Source organism: Sinocyclocheilus grahami, unplaced genomic scaffold, assembly GCF_001515645.1.
Source record: "Sinocyclocheilus grahami isolate Dianchi unplaced genomic scaffold, SAMN03320097.WGS_v1.1 scaffold747.1, whole genome shotgun sequence".
In the NCBI taxonomy this organism is placed as follows: domain Eukaryota; kingdom Metazoa; phylum Chordata; class Actinopteri; order Cypriniformes; family Cyprinidae; genus Sinocyclocheilus; species Sinocyclocheilus grahami.
The window spans coordinates 1117496-1134014 of record NW_015505926.1 but is presented as its reverse complement, the minus strand read 5'-3'; the positions used below and the strand labels follow the sequence as shown (position 1 = coordinate 1134014).

Here is a 16519-nt window from a genome sequence, read left to right as displayed (position 1 = left end):
ATATTTGAGCCAACAGAGTATGCGTCCCTGTATTTCTACATAGGTGGTCGAAAGCAGCCAATGACCTTCAGTGCACATATGATAACTTGACAGGTGATGTGCTAATATCTGCTGGTGTTATTGCTTACCTGGGAGCTTTCACTGCCAGCTTCCGCCATGACTGTATTAAAATGTGGGCCACGCTCTGCAAGGTATTGCACTGCTCATCTCAGTGAAGACTGGTCTTGTTTGCAAATGAATATTTAGTGTCGTTTATTCAATGTTTTCATTCTACTCAGTCCAAGAAGATCCCATCCTCTGATGACTTCTCTCTAAGTAAGACACTTGGTGATCCAATCAAGATCAGGGCCTGGAATATTGCTGGTCTTCCCACCGACAGCTTCTCCATTGATAATGGTGTTATAGTGAGCAACTCCAGAAGATGGTATGACTCAACAAAGCCAAATAATTTCGAAATCTTGTGTTACAAATAATGACAAGTCTTTTCTTCTGACTTTAGAACCAAAGCGTTATGTTTTACCACCCGATTTTCTCTTTGCCAGGCCGTTAATGATAGATCCTCAGGGTCAGGCCAACAAATGGGTGAAAAACTCAGAACGGGAGCATAACCTGAATGTGATCAAGCTAACTGATGCCGACTACATGAGAACACTTGAGAACTGCATCCAGTTTGGTACTCCACTGCTGCTGGAGAACGTAGGAGAGGAGCTCGATCCTTCCTTAGAGCCTCTGCTCCTCAAACAAGTTTTCAAGCAAGGTGTTTTACTTAAACAACTCTTTTAAATAAGTTCTTGTTTAAAGATTATTTTGATTACATGATTAATTTGACTCTCAAAGAGGGGTTGAAAGTCAAAGTGAGTTCCTGCTTTCTTTTTGTAGGGGGTGTGGACTGTATCAGATTGGGCGAAAGTGTAATTGAGTATTCGAGTGACTTCCGCTTTTACATCTCTACAAAGCTGAGGAACCCTCATTACCTGCCTGAGCTAGCTACCAAAGTATGTCTGCTTAACTTCATGATTACGCCAGAGGGCCTTGAAGACCAGCTACTTGGCATTGTGGTAGCAAAAGAGAGGTGATTCTGATTTTATTCCTTTGTTTTCCTGAAAAATATATTTCGGAATTAGTGTCTTTGCCTGTAAGATACAGTACTTCTCTTCTGTTTTCCCTCAGGCCTGAATTAGAAGAGGAGAGAAATGCCCTGATTCTTCAGTCTGCAGCCAATAAGAAGCAGCTTAAGGAGATCGAGGACCAAATCCTTGAAACTCTGCAGTCCTCAGAGGGGAACATCTTGGAAGACGAGAGTGCCATCCAGATCCTGGATGCTGCCAAGATCATGTCTAATGAGATAACTAAAAAACAGCAGGTGTAGTGCATTAAAGAGCTGGTTTAGATGAAATCCCTTTATTAACGCCATGAGAGTTTCTGGTTTGACCTCTGTGCCTTTCTGTGAATATTCAGATCGCAGAGAAGACTGAGATTGAAATAGCTGAGTCGAGGGAAGGCTACAGAGCCATTGCTAAGCACTCCTCCATCCTCTTCTTTAGTATCGCAGACCTGGCCAACATCGACCCCATGTATCAATACTCTCTCAACTGGTTTGTCAACCTCTATGTCAACTCCATACATGACAGGTGGGGAATAACTGCACATGAGTTAAAAAATTCTGCATCAATCATTTTTATTTGCATTTGCATTTATTGTGCATATGGATTTCACAGCAATAAATCAAAGAATCTAGAGAAGAGACTCAGATACCTGATTGATCATTTCACCTATAACCTGTACTGCAACGTGTGCCGTTCACTGTTTGAGAAGGACAAACTCCTCTTCTCGTTCCTGCTCTGTTCTAACCTACTGCTGTAAGTTCAAACTTTAGTACAGTCTTGAATATTACTAGATAAAAGCAACGCTGTCATATTACTGTCAGATTTCATAAAAGCATGATTAAACTTATGTCCAAGTATATATGGTCTTGATTGAATCTGTGCACTAAACTTGATCTTTCTAAGGGCTAAGAAGGAGATCGAGTACTCTGAATTTATGTTCCTGCTCACTGGAGGTGTGGGTCTACAGAACAACGTTGCCAACCCTGATCCAAACTGGTTGCCTGACAAGAGCTGGGATGAGATCTGCCGGGCCAGTGATCTTCCTGCCCTTGAGGGCCTCAAGTATGAAGTCTCTGCTATGCCTTCTGAAATGACTGAAATGTTACATATCAATGCTTCTGCAGCTGATACTGACACATTCCTTTGACTAAATATAGGGAGAGCTTCATTAAGAGTCCTGAGATTTTCCTGCCAATTTATGACAGCAAGGAGCCATACAACACAGCTTTGCCCAAGCCCTGGTGTGATAAACTCAATGAACTTCAAAAAATTATCATTTACCGAGGCCTTAGACCTGATAAAGTGAGTTCTCATTGAGTTTGAAATTGACATGTTCTTATCATAGTCATTAAAAAGTAATAAATGCAGCACATCACTCACAGAAATTTTTTGCCCAGTTATTTTAATTTCACTTTATCCTTTCTTCAAAGATTGAGCCAGCAATCAGCAAATTTGTGACTGACAAATTGGGAAAGAGATTTGTTGAACCACCTCCATTTGACCTCAGTAAGAGCTACAGTGACTCCAACTGCACCATTCCACTGGTGTTTGTACTCTCTCCTGGAGCAGATCCTATGGCTAGTGAGTGCTTTATTACTTCAGTTAAATAGGACAGTTAAACATTTATCTTGTTTAGAGTGTACTTAATTTTTCATGAAGTATGTTCATGGTAAACACTTGAGGTTGGAAAACACTACACGACTTTTAAAATCTGAACAGATTTCAAAACACAGGGCATTATACATTTGCAGGCTTTAGAAATGTTACAGAGAAAAACCGGGCATCATACACTAAACTACTGAGGATCACATGCTACCAGACTTTTAAATTATTGCATATGCAACAAACCCATGCAGAAACATCCAGCTTGTTGATTGACAAGATATGTTAGCTTGTGGGAGTTTGCTTACCTGTGTAGGGCCCTCTGAAATCCGTTTTATTTTTCCCCAAATTTATTCTTAAAATAGCCTTATGAAATGCTTTTTTCCCCCTCAGAAATTCTGTGTTGTGTATTTCCATTTTTCTGGTTATCAAATGAAGGCATAATACATTAATTTCATTTATCTTTTAATTATTGAAAATTAAACAAACTTTTTTTTTGGCAAAAAAAGGGGATTTACTATAAACAATATAATACAACATGGAAGAAATGTTGTGTGATTATTTCTTTAAAATTAAAGTTTTAATCATTTTAGTTGTAGTACTAATAGTATTAGTAGTATTATGTACACCAGGGGCGTCATGCAAATTAGGCTACTAATCATAACACTTTCATTGTAAAGAGAGCAAAGAACATTTTCACTGACAATCTAGTTCAAGCACTCTCATAAACTCCCATTAAAATCACTGAAGCTGTTTACACTATGAAATTAATATCTTACAGATTCATTCACACATTTGCACTTTGTTGTTTCTGATGAGAGAATTCGCCAGAAAGAGGTATTCAGTCAGCGAGCGAGTGAAGAAAACATGGCTTTTTAGCGATGACTCATCTGAACACCTCTGATTGGTCATTGCATTCATAAGCTCAACATGTTTAAATAGTCTTAGGTAATTTTAAATGACTTCTGTTGTGATCTGGCGCTATATTAAAAAATTAAATTAAATAAAATTAACTTGACCTAATATAATAGCAGGTGAACACTTAAAACCTGTTAAAGATACAAGTCAAATACTACATAGAAACACTGTTTTCCCCCAATTTTTTTTTAGGTCTGCTGAAATTTGCCAATGATAAGAACATGGGTGGCTCCCAGTTTAAATCGATCTCTCTGGGCCAAGGTCAGGGCCCCATAGCAGTGAAGATGATCCGCTCTGCCATGAAGGAGGGCACCTGGGTGTGCTTACAGAACTGCCACTTGGCTGTGTCTTGGATGTCCACTTTGGAGAAGATCTGTGAGGACCTCAGCCCTGAAACATGCCATCCAAACTTCCGTCTTTGGCTCACCAGCTACCCATCACCAATGGTACCCATGGGACACTTATATTGTACATCCCTTAATAAACAATTGTCTTTATCTTCTTTAAGTTTGTGATTTTTTTGTTTTGTTTTTGTTCTGCCAGTTTCCAGTAACAATCTTGCAGAATGGAGTGAAGATGACCAATGAGCCTCCCACTGGCTTGAGGTTAAACATGTTGCAGTCGTATCTGTCAGATCCCATCTCTGACCCTGAGTTCTTTGCAGCCTGTCCTAACAAAGAGCTAGTGAGTAGAGGGACTGTCTGCAGTCTTATGTTGAATCTTCATCATGTTTCAGATATAATAGTATTTTATTTCTGACTGCTGTTTTATAGGTCTGGGAAAAGCTCCTGTATGGAGTTTGCTTCTTCCATGCTCTTGTCCAGGAGAGAAAAAAGTTTGGGCCACTGGGATGGAACATTCCTTATGGATTTAACGAGTCAGATCTGCGCATTAGTATCAGACAACTGCAGGTAAAGTGCTTGAATTTTCACCGCAGTGTCTTTTGCACTACATGGTGCATTGTAGTTAATTGCAAATTAAATGTTAAAATTAATAAAATGGCAGACTTATTGATCCATCTAAGGCTAATTTCATAACTACTAGCATTGTAAATACAATTAAATAATGTCTCATATTAAAATGAAATAATTTTTCATATTCTAAGCTTTTCACTGTACACCAAATTTTTGTTGCTCAAGAAACATTTCTTATTATTATCAATGTTGAAAATGGTTGTGCTGCTTAATATTTGTGGAACTGTGATGCAGAAGCACAGCATTTGTTCAAAAGAACAGCATTCATTTTAATAATACATGTCTTTACTGTCACTTTTTATCAATTTCATTCCTTGCTGAATAAAAGTATTAATTTATTTTAAAGAAAAACCTTACTGACCCCAAACTTTTGAATGGTAGTGTAAATAATTTTCACAAAAAAACATATTGTAATTGTCTACGCTTATTTCACTCTTTGCTCATATCATCAGTGTTAAAAAATTACGTTTATTTATTTCTTTTTTGATGGACAAGGGTTAAACAATAAAATCTGTACAGTGCAAAAATCATATTAAAAGTAGCAAAAATAAATGATGAAGACATGAAAGAAGTATCCCTGACAGATTAAATGTGACCATAATATTGCAAAATTAAAGTTGAAATCTGTTAGCCCAAGATTGGAAAAACAGTATGAATAATTTTATTGTCTTTCTCTCTTTTTGTTCCTCAGCTCTTTGTGAACGAGTACGAGGAGGTTCCCTTTGAGGCCATCACGTATCTGACTGGAGAGTGTAACTACGGAGGACGTGTAACTGATGACTGGGACCGCCGCCTACTCATGACAGTCCTCGCTGACTTCTACAATAAAGACATTATCGAGCACCCACGCTACTCCTTCTCCCCCAGTGGCAATTATCACGCACCTCCAAAGTACATCTATGAAGACTATGTGGAGTTTATCAGGGTACGACTTTGTGACACAGTAGCTGCTGACCTCGTTTTAAATTCAAAACTCAGTACAATACACTGCATATGCTCCACAGAACCTACCTTCTACCCAGCATCCCGAGGTGTTCGGCATGCATGAGAACGTGGACATCTCCAAAGACCTTCAACAGACAAAACTACTATTTGATTCCCTCATCTTGACCCAGGGTGGGGGCTCAAAGGGAGGGGGCGGCTCTGGCGGGGATACCACTCTACTGGACATTGCAAATGACATCCTGTCTAAAGTACGATTATAAGAAGTTATTGGGATAAAAAGGTGTTTGTATATATGCCAGTTATTTATTGACATTCTGATTTTGGCCATGCAGCTTCCAGGTAACTTTGACATTGAGTCTGCCCTTGTCAAGTTTCCTGTGTGTTATGAGGAGAGCATGAATACGGTGCTCGTGCAGGAGATGCAGCGGTACAACAAGTGAGTCCTCAGAGCTCATTTTAGATCCAAAATGTCTACAGAAACAATTCCACATATGGTGTTCATTCTGTAATCTTTGTGTTCTTTACTCTTTTAGTTTGAGCAGCACTATACGTGTGAGTCTGCAGAACCTGATAAAGGCCATTAAGGGGCTGGTGGTGATGGATGCAGAGCTAGAGGCTATAGCTGGCAGTCTGCTGGTGGGGAAAGTGCCAGAAAAGTGGGCCAAATGCTCCTATCCTAGTCTCAAGCCATTGGGCAGCTATGTAAATGACTTCTTAGCCAGACTCAGATTTCTGCAGGTCAGTGATCATGCACAGACGATGGGGTCTAAAAGTATCAGACAGCTAGTGAAAATGTTTGTTTTGCATTTTTATTGATTTATTTAGTCATTTACCAGACGCTTTTATCCAAAGCGACTTACAAATGAGGACAACAGAAGCAATCAATTGTAGTATTAAAACAACTAAACACAGATCCAAAACTAAAAGCTAAAACTTTATAAATAGTACTTATACACATTTAAAAAATAAAGAAATTAAATAAAAATGACAAATGCATATAACAAACTTTCAAAACTTAACATTTAAATGAAAAACAAAAATAAAGCTAAAAACAATTCAAAATATTAAAGAACAAAAGGTATAAGAGTATAATAATGATTCTAACATAACACTAAGCCAAACACCAAAAAAACAACTACATATATGTGTATATATACATACACATTTATATTTCATTTTCATTTAGTTTGTTGAAGTATTAAAATAACTCAAATTAAATCAAACTAAAACTTAATAAAAGACCTATACAGACATAATAAATTCAGACATAATTTAAATAAATAACAAATAATACAAATCAAACAACAGTAGTTTATAAGTAATCCTAAAAAATAACACTTACATGCTAAAAAAACAACAACTTACTTACACATAGTAAGAAATGGTTATAAAAACTGAAACAGAAGTGGAACAACAAGGATAAACAAGTAGTAGGATTTTTTTTAATGTAATACGGTTACATATTTTCAATGCATGTTATGATTAACATTTTTATAAAAAATTTGAGCGAAAATTTACATTTGTGTCACAAATTTGCTAACGTTTGATTAGTGACAGAAATAGTGCAGAAGTTTATTTTTTTAATATTTCAAAATATTTCGGTTAGTAAGCTTTTTTTGAAAGACTAATACTTTTATGCAGCAAGGATGCATTCATCAAAATGTTACAAAAAGATTAATATTTTAAATAAATGCTGTTCTTTTGAACTTTGTATTCATCAAACAATTCTGAAAAACTGCATCACAGTTTCCACAAAAATATTAAAGGGGTCATATGATGCTTTTTTAAAGATCATTATTTTGTGTATTTGCTGTAACAGAATATGTTGACATGCTTTAATGTTAAAAAATTATTATTTTTCAAATACTGTACATTATTGTAGGTCCTCTATGCCCCGCCTCTCTCAAACGCTTCGTTTTCTACAAAGCCCCCTCCTTTGACAAGCGCAGTCTGCTCTGATTGGCCAGCTGACCCAGTGCATTGTGATTGACCGAACACCGCAAGCACTCGTCGGAAATGTAACGCCCCTTACCATAATCGCGAGCTTCATCTTTCAAAATAAATGTAAAGACAGTAAATAATGTCATTAGTTTTACCATCAGTTCAAGCCCAAAAGGGGAACAGAGTCGCGTGACAGACACAGTGATGAAGCTGTTATGTGTTTGCAGTACACAAGCCACGCTTAAGACAGCTGACTCCACGGTGATGTGACACCCTCTCTCTCTCTCTCTCTCTCTCTCTCTCTCTGTCTTTGCAACTTCAGGGATCTTATCTATGCACAATCAGCTTGTAACACTCCAAAGAGAAAGGAAAACTTGAAATCGCATCATATGACCCCTTTAAGCAGCACAACTTGAACACCAAATCAGCATATTAGAATGATTTCTGAAGGATCATGTGACTGAAGATTCAGCTCTACAGGAATAGATGAAAATATACATATATATATATATTTTTTTTTTAATTCCTTTAATTAATTAGTGTCTCTCTGTGTCATTTTATTTTTCTAGGAGTGGTATGACACACAGAAGCCCCATGTATTCTGGTTGTCTGGGTTTTTCTTCACTCAGGCTTTCATATCAGGTGCCTTGCAGAATTACGCTAGGAAGTACTCCATCCCTATTGACCTGCTTGGCTTTAATTATGAGGTATCCTCTGCTGCAGCTGTTCTATGGCTGAGAGATCTTTTATCAGATAAAAAAAGAGATGATTTGAGAGCTACAAATTGTTCTTTATTACTTTAGGTTCTGCCATTCGACACCTCCGACTCATCGCCTGAAGATGGAGTCTACATTCATGGCCTTTTCCTGGATGGAGCTCGGTGGGATAGAAAAAGGCAAGAATGCCTTCCAGGGCAGGAAGACACTGGAAATAATATAATAATTTCTAAGCTATAATTTTTTTCATTAATTATGTTCTTTCTTGCAGTGGAGTGTTGGCCGAACAGTATCCCAAAGTGTTATTTGATGCAGTCCCTATCATCTGGATCAAACCAAGTAATGTTATGTCATGATTTTAATTTATGTTCATATATCATGCGTTTGTAGTTACTTTGCTCAGCAACCTCTCCAAACCTATCTTTAGCGGACAAGAGGAGCATGGATCAGCCCCAGAGCATCTATGTGTGTCCCCTCTATAAGACCAGTGAGCGTAAAGGAACACTGTCCACCACTGGCCATTCAACCAACTTTGTCATCAGCATGATGCTCCTTACCAGCAAGCGTCCTCAGCACTGGATCAAGAGAGGGGTGGCTTTACTCTGTCAGCTAGATGATTGACACCAAACGCCTCTGATGTCTGAACCAGCACTTTATTTACTGCTTATTTTTCACTGTTTCCATTAAAAATAATATCTCTGCAATTGATTTTTAATATCTTTTGACAAACACCATCATAATTCTATGACTGTTCTCTTTAAATGTCATTGTTTTTTTTTTTTTATGACAACGGATGATCAATTCAGCATGGGTGATGATAGTGGTGAAGCATCAAGTACCTCCAGAATATTTCATTCGATTTTTTTACAGGAGATCCGGACAGGTGAAAAATATTTTTCAGTATAGAAGTTGATCTACAGAGCACTTTCAGTTAAGTAACATTACTATATTTGTTGTAGTGTTTTTGTTTTGTTTTTTTTTTTGTAAAAAAAAAATCAGTAGAGAAACCTGCTATACACATAAAACATTATTTCAGTCCTCATTATACAGTCTCTTATATTTATTATAACACTTTCTACTCCGGGTGAGATTGTAATATATTTTTGTGTGTCATTAATATGTTCTTAGCTATTTTTGTTGCTCAAAAGGGCAAATTTTTTGCTTAGCAACAAATTTGCCTACATTATTGTACATCACAACAACAACAAAAAGATTGAGAATATATTATATTCTTGCTTTTAATTACAAAGAATATTCTTTTGTTTTTTTTCTGTGAGATTTATTAAATCATACATCAGAGTGTTAATGTGTGTCTCTGCGGGGATAGCTTTATTTAATCAATGCACAGCTTCCTGTTTTTCTGAGAGTGTGAAACTGAATTTAAAGATGTGTGGTTACCGTTTAATTCAAACAGACATCTGAATACAAGAGAAAGTGTGGCTCATTGCGAGTGTTCCTGAGAACACAAATGCTAAGAACATTAACTCTCAGGTCAGCTGTCTGGTGGGGTAGAATTGCAAGGCTGACTGTCACGCAGTGGGTCAAAGCCAGGTGTTGGTTGGCTGGCCCAGGCCCCATGAGCATGTATTTTTAACCATGCACAGATATAAATAGTTTTAAGAGTGTAAAGCGACCAAAAACACGCCACAGATACAACTGCCACGACTGTTTTCAACATTTCCCGTTGCCTCAGGTAGAAGAAACATTTGCCTTTGAATTAATCATATGTAAACAGATTATTCCTGCTGGAAGATCTCTGCAAAAATAGATTGCATGGGATGTGTTGCATGTTTACAAAACATTCTTAAAGTAATTAGACAGTTATTTAAAGGATGAAGTTACCAAAGCTTCTAACTATGATGTTAGGCTCTTTTTACATTCATGAATTTGACATTTTAATGCAACAAATCCACTATGTTTTCCTACATTAGACTAGTATGTTTATTGTGATCCTATGCTAGGTTGGCAAATCCTAAAATGTGAAAAAAAGGGATTTTATCAGTATCTTTGTAAACATTAATATCCTGTAGTTAAGGGTTCTTAACTACAGGATATACATGTAAATGTGGATAAAGATACTGATAACTAAAGTCACTTTTTTCACATTGTAAAGACAGAAAATGCCATTTGCTGGTAAATCTTGTGGTTCTGATTGCCAAATTAGAGTTTATTAGTGAAATATGGAGGAAGTGTATGAGGCTGCAGAGGATGACTGGGGTGATGATGAAGATGAGGCTACTCAGTACATGATTGAACAGAGTCTATTGGAGTACAGTAATCATGCTGATTCAGCTACCAGGTACAGCTAAACCCCCACTTATATTAATGCACTAATAGCGTGTGTCTTATGATCTAACATTTTGTTTTGATGTCCCTCAGTGATCCATTAGACTGCATCGACCACGAGGAAATTTTCACTGCTATACAAGCTGGTAAGAGCTAAATCCTCCAAAAATGTCCATCAGCGTTTTCAGTAAGTGCTGTAGTGTAGAGGATCTGGGGTCTTCGTGATGATCACCGCATGTGTGGTGTTAGGTAATGAAGATGCTCTGAAGGTCCTGGTGCAGCGTAAGGAGGCTTTGTCTAATGCAGACAGCAAGGGCTGGATTCCTTTGCATGAGGCAGCGGTGCAACACAAGAGGAGCATTCTGGAGATCACTTATGCAGGTCGAAAAGTCAATTTTGCGAAATATTAACTCAAAATTGTGAAAAAGTCTGAATTGTGAGATATAAGAGATATAAGCAGTTACTTTCTTATATTTTTATTTGTCTGCGGAAATAAGCTTCCATACTAGTAACATATCTAAACCCCCAAAACATGTTAAATCATTCCTTAATGAGAATTCCTCCTTCAGCATCTCCTCAGGGGTCAGGACAATGCCGTACTCTGAGAGGGGAGACTCCACTGTTTCTCGCCGTTGTCCACGGTCTCCGAGAGAATGCCACATTCCTGCTGCAGAACGGTTGTGACCCTGACTGTAAAAATGAGGATGATGATTCTGCATTGGTTGCAGGTGTGGAACGCAGTGCTATTTTTAGCATACAGAATGCTTAGTAAGCGAAGCCCACATTCCTCATTTAAGATTAGAACTGCAAGACTTCTTTTTTTTTTTGGACAAAGATTGAAGTGCATTGTTATTTTAATTCATGATAAATGAATTATGTAAATGTAAAAACGTATTGCGCTTCAGTCTAAATTGTGTTCCTTTAGCATTTGGTGAAGTTTAGCAGCCAAGACAAGAAACTTTATCATTTAATAACACTGTTAAATGCAAATCTCAAAATACATTTGCAGTCGATGCCCAAATTCACTTGTAGCATTTAAAGCAGAAGTTCTCAACCAGGGGTCATGGTGGTCTTAGGATGACTTCAAATGTTAATTTAAATTGATATTAGAATTATTTAAAAATGTATAATTTTATTTTACATTTTAAATTTATTTTAAATGTAAAATTATATATTTGGTTATATAATGGTCATATATTTTGTATATTTAAAATTATTTGCTTAATTTTAAAAGTGCGATTTCTATATCTGGAAAAGTTATGTAAAATAACAATGAAATAACAAATCCAAGCTCTAAATATTTCATCAGATAGAAATTGTGAGTAAAATATTTTTTAAAAATCATCATTTGAATATTTTGGAAAATAAGGGGCCTTGTTAAAAAGGTTGAGAACCACTGATTTAAACAGATTGATTTTCATTATAATTTTATTTTACATTTTAAATTTATTTTAAATGTAAAATTATATATTTGGTTATATAATGGTCATATATTTTGTATATTTAAAATTATTTGCTTAATTTTAAAAGTGCGATTTCTATATCTGGAAAAGTTATGTAAAATAACACGATCCAAGCTCTAAATATTTCATCAGATAGAAATTGTGAGTAAAATATTTTTAAAAAATCATCATTTGAATATTTTGGAAAATAAGGGGCCTTGTTAAAAAGGTTGAGAACCACTGATTTAAACAGATTGATTTTCATTTGTAGTGTTTTAGTTTTATATTTAGTAGTCAAAATAGTGTAGAACTTAATAAAATTGATTCAACATTAAAATAATTGTCTTATTAGTATTGGCCTGAATACATGAATTTTCTTTTTTCCAGCCATAAAGAATGACCAGTATGACCTGGCTCTGCTGCTGCTACGCTTCAATGCCACAGTGGACCAAAAAGGAAGTCTTCAAAGAACCGCTCTGCATGAAGCATCTGTGCTTGGCTTGGATAACTTTGTATACCTACTCCTACAATCTGGCGCTGACCCAAATGTCATTGACATCTGTGAACATACTCCTTTAGGACTTGCAGCTCAAGCTGGACATTTTAACGTTGTAGAGATTCTGCTTCAAAAAGGTGATTTTGCAATCTATCTATCTGTCTGTCTATCTATATATCTATCTAATCTATATCTGTCTATAATTGTCTGTTTGGCATTGATCACTTGTCATAACATTTAATGACCTGCTCATCTTCAGGGGCCAGTGTGTGGTCCAAGCCTCATTCTCTTGGTTCAGCCTCAGTTTTATTCGACGCTGCGGCTTCTGGAAACCCCGATATCATTTCACTGCTGCTGGAGTATGGAGCTGATCCCAACGTGCCCACCCACACCGGTCATCTCCCCATCCACCGTGCAGCCTACCGCGGACATCTGCTGTGAGTACCACCCTACTGATGGGTTAATCAATGTAGTGTTTACCCTAAAAAAACCTCTGTTTGTGTCTTTCATAGAGTGCTGGAGCAGCTGATCTCTGTGACTAAGAAAGAGGTGATCAAAGAGAGCGGCATGAGCCCGTTACACTCCGCCGCTGCAGGTGGTCACTCTCAGTGTCTGGATCTGCTCCTGAGCTCCGGGTTTGACCCAAACTTCATGCTACACCCCAGAGTGCGCAGGAACTATGAAGATGAACGCAGGTCAGCGCTGTTCTTCGCTGTGTCGAATAACGACGTGCAGTCAGCAAGGCTGCTTCTGGAGGCCGGGGCCATGCCCAATCAAGACCCTGTCAACTGCCTGCAGGTGGCCATGCGACTGGGCAACTACGAGCTAATCAACACTCTGCTCCGCTACGGTGCCAATGTGAACTACTACTCCCGTGTCAACACCACCCACTTCCCTTCTGCCCTTCAGTACGCACTTAAGGATGAGGTGATGCTGCGTATGCTGCTCAATAATGGCTATGATGTGCAGCGCTGCTTTGACTGCCCATATGGACAGGCCTCACATGTGCCCGTGGATTATGAGGGCTGGAGCGCTTCTGTCATCAAAGATGTTGTGGTAAGACCAGTTACTGCTCACTTTTCAGTGTCAAGGGGTATGATCTGATCTTGTTAAAGGACTAATGTACCCAAAAATCAAAATGAAAATTCACTCACCTTAATGTGTTATTCCAGACTAAATGTGTTATTTACAGTCTATTCAGCAAAGACACATTAAATTGATCAAAAATGAAAAGATTTCTGTTTCAAATAAATGCTGTTCTTCTGTTCTTTCTATTGATCAAAGTATCCTGAAAGAATCATGGTTATCTACAAAAATATTAAGCAGCACTGCTTAATACAACTGTTTTCAACATTGATAATGATAAGAAATGTTTCTTGAGCACAAAATCAGAATATCAGAATGATTTCTGAAGGATCGTGTGACACTGAAGACTGGAGTAATGATGCTGAAAATTCAGCTTTGCGTCACATGAATAAATTGCATTTTAAAATATATTACAGAATTGTAATAATATTCCGCAATATTACTGTTTTACTGTATTTTTGATCAAATAAATGCAGCCTTGGTGAGCACAAGAGACTTCTTTCAAAAGCATTAAAAACACTTTTGAATGATAGTGTATAACTTTGTCTACAAAATACAAAAGCACATATTTTGAAGAACATTTAGGTCTAAACAAAAATCCCACTGACTTAAAAAAAACTGACATTTTTAAGAATTTCTTCTTTTGTGATGAAAGAAAGGCAAACAGGTTTGGAGCAACATGAGGGGGAATCAATTATGACAGAAGTTTCATTTTTGGGTGAACTGTTTCTTTAAAGGTACCTGCTGTAAGTCTAAACTCATTTTTTGTGCAGTTCTGTGAGGTGATCACGGTGTACTGGCTCAAGCACATCTCAGCCCAAGTAGTGAGAATCATGTTGGATTATGTTGATCATGTGACTCTCTGCTCCAAACTGAAGAGTATTCTGGTTGAACAAAAACAGTGGCCGGAAATATGTAAGATACAAGGTAAGTCTCAAGTCACACATCTTGAGAGCATGTTCTTTATTCTGTTCATGCATATATTTAGTTAGATCCAGACAAATGTTAACTTGAAATTCTCAGTAGACCTAATGTATAGTTCCTAAATGTGCAGTTTTATACTTGTCGTAAGTGATCATGTACTTAAATTAAAATGCAGCACATTCCAGAATGTATTTATGTATGTTCTCTGCTCATCAGAAAATGCTCGAAGCCTGAAGCATCTCTGCAGACTGAAGATCCGTGACTGTTTGGGTCGCTTGCGTCTGAGGGCTCCAGTTTTTATCAGTTTCCTGCCTCTGCCCGCCAGTCTCAAAGACTATATTCGCTTCAAAGAGTATGATATTTACAGCAGAGGAAGTATGCCTGAAGAGTAAAACCAGATTGATAAATCTGTACTACAGAATCTGCTATAACAAAACTTTCTAAATGTACACTTTTTATTAAAAAAGCCTTGTGAAATATTCATTTGCGTTAAAAAAAATAAGATAAACAGTGTTGAAAATCTGTGATTCAATGGCTACCAGCAGCACATTCATCAAACTATCTTTTTTTGTGTGTTCAACAGAAGAAAGAAACTCATACAGGTTTGGAACAACTTGAGGGTGACTAACTTTTTTGGGTAAACTATCCATTTAAATGTGGAAAGACATGGTTTAGGAATCTATGTATCAATCTTTTTCATTCATGTTTTGAACTCGTGATCATTGCACGAAATTCGTGAAACCTAGCCTAGCTAGTTGAGCACAAAGGGCTCGTGATGATTCTGGGTGTGAGGAAGAGTGACTTTCCCCAAACAGCTATTGTTGATAATGTTGATTGATTCGTTCTTGGCACCGATTCTCTGTGGACTCGCCGTCGTGACGTCTAGCGCCGCTGGGGGGCGTCAGGCTGCGTGAATGTAAACAGAGTGACGCCAGAGTTTTGCAGTGGTGGGGAAGGCATACGTCACAGGCATAATGGCGGAGGCTGGTTGAGAAGGAGAATTACTCCGTGAAGCGGCACTGAAACCAACTTCATCGCCAGCTGACGAGGTGACCGCTGGTCCGAAAAATGGCTAGCAATTTCAGCCAGGAGAGAAAAATCGACAAGGAGAGCAGCAAAGCCGGCGGCCTAACCTTGGAGGATGGCGATAGCAAGAAACAATTGTTGTCAGCCTCTAGCACGGCCACATCCAAGCAAAATGGCGATCAAGCTGGATGTGAAGACGAGCTAATGTCTGAACAAGATGCTTCTGAGCGACGGAAGGCAGGGCTGTCGGACCTAAAAAACTGCGGCGGTTCGCCTTCGACACTACCGCGGTCGGCCGAGGAGCTGCCAAGGAGGAATTTTCAGATTCCGAGGAAAATCAAGGAGCGGAAAGGTTGTGTGTCCCATTGCTACCACCACCACTACTATGTTACGGCCATTCCCGAAATGCACGGTTTCTGTTTCACAGCCTGCAAGTTCGCTTAAAGCTCGCTGCTTACCGCTTCGGGTCAAATTAATCGAGCGGTATTGATAAGTAAACAGGGAATCTATATAACGCACCGAAAGGTTTGCGCTACTGGTGTTTAATGAATTTTTAGTTAAGTTAGTGCACTGCTCAGAGCTGCAGGAAATAAAGTCGCGAGGATCCGGTTCCTTTCACGCGCCCGCGCGAGTCGTTTAACGCAAACCTCGAAGACACGGTGCATTTTTGTCCCACTTTTGTAAGCCTCACGGAGGCCGATGTCTTTGCTAGCTGGCTCCACACTCCTCCTCCCACAGCATACAGTGCTGCCACCCCACATGACACACTTCTTCCCTCCTCATCAATGGCAGCAGTGTGATTCCGTTGACCACTGCATTTCTCCCGTCAGTCTTTACGCACGACGGTTAGAAACACCTGTCAGTCCTGTACAACCAGCCTTATTAGGACGCACAGCGCCAAATCTTTTTTAAATATTGTAATCAGAAGAACGCTGCTTGAATGAAATCGAAAGTGTGCTAAACTGGGAGGTGTTTGTAGTAGTTGTGCATTACAGCGTTCACTGACATTTGCTGGCGTTAGTGCAAGTTTTTTTTCTGTTTGCTGGTGCTCTATATC

General features: G+C 38.2%; 2 protein-coding genes across 2 annotated transcripts in view; both read left to right on the top strand.

Annotated features, from left to right (window-relative positions):
- dnah12 (dynein, axonemal, heavy chain 12) overlaps positions 1–9115 on the top strand; it is a 30438-nt gene extending 21323 nt beyond the window's left edge. The window contains exons 54-74 of the mRNA XM_016245235.1: positions 44–191; positions 279–424; positions 543–757; positions 880–1072; positions 1171–1363; positions 1459–1631; positions 1719–1859; positions 2010–2168; positions 2264–2408; positions 2537–2687; positions 3819–4072; positions 4170–4310; positions 4400–4537; positions 5292–5525; positions 5605–5793; positions 5878–5981; positions 6079–6283; positions 8056–8193; positions 8290–8381; positions 8474–8541; positions 8630–9115. Coding sequence (XP_016100721.1) covers positions 44–191; positions 279–424; positions 543–757; positions 880–1072; positions 1171–1363; positions 1459–1631; positions 1719–1859; positions 2010–2168; positions 2264–2408; positions 2537–2687; positions 3819–4072; positions 4170–4310; positions 4400–4537; positions 5292–5525; positions 5605–5793; positions 5878–5981; positions 6079–6283; positions 8056–8193; positions 8290–8381; positions 8474–8541; positions 8630–8823 — 3421 coding nt within the window. The 3' untranslated portion in view covers positions 8824–9115. The remainder of the gene's footprint in view (positions 1–43; positions 192–278; positions 425–542; positions 758–879; positions 1073–1170; positions 1364–1458; positions 1632–1718; positions 1860–2009; positions 2169–2263; positions 2409–2536; positions 2688–3818; positions 4073–4169; positions 4311–4399; positions 4538–5291; positions 5526–5604; positions 5794–5877; positions 5982–6078; positions 6284–8055; positions 8194–8289; positions 8382–8473; positions 8542–8629) is intronic.
- Positions 9116–9829: 714 nt separating this feature from the next.
- Positions 9830–14856, top strand: asb14b (ankyrin repeat and SOCS box containing 14b). The gene is made up of 10 exons (XM_016245166.1): positions 9830–9895; positions 10367–10501; positions 10582–10634; positions 10738–10869; positions 11058–11216; positions 12318–12563; positions 12686–12863; positions 12939–13482; positions 14286–14439; positions 14653–14856. The coding sequence occupies exons 2-10, from the start codon at positions 10383–10385 to the stop codon at positions 14826–14828; spliced, it is 1761 nt and encodes a 586-aa protein (XP_016100652.1). The 5' UTR covers positions 9830–9895; positions 10367–10382; the 3' UTR covers positions 14829–14856.
- Positions 14857–16519: the final 1663 nt, after the last annotated feature.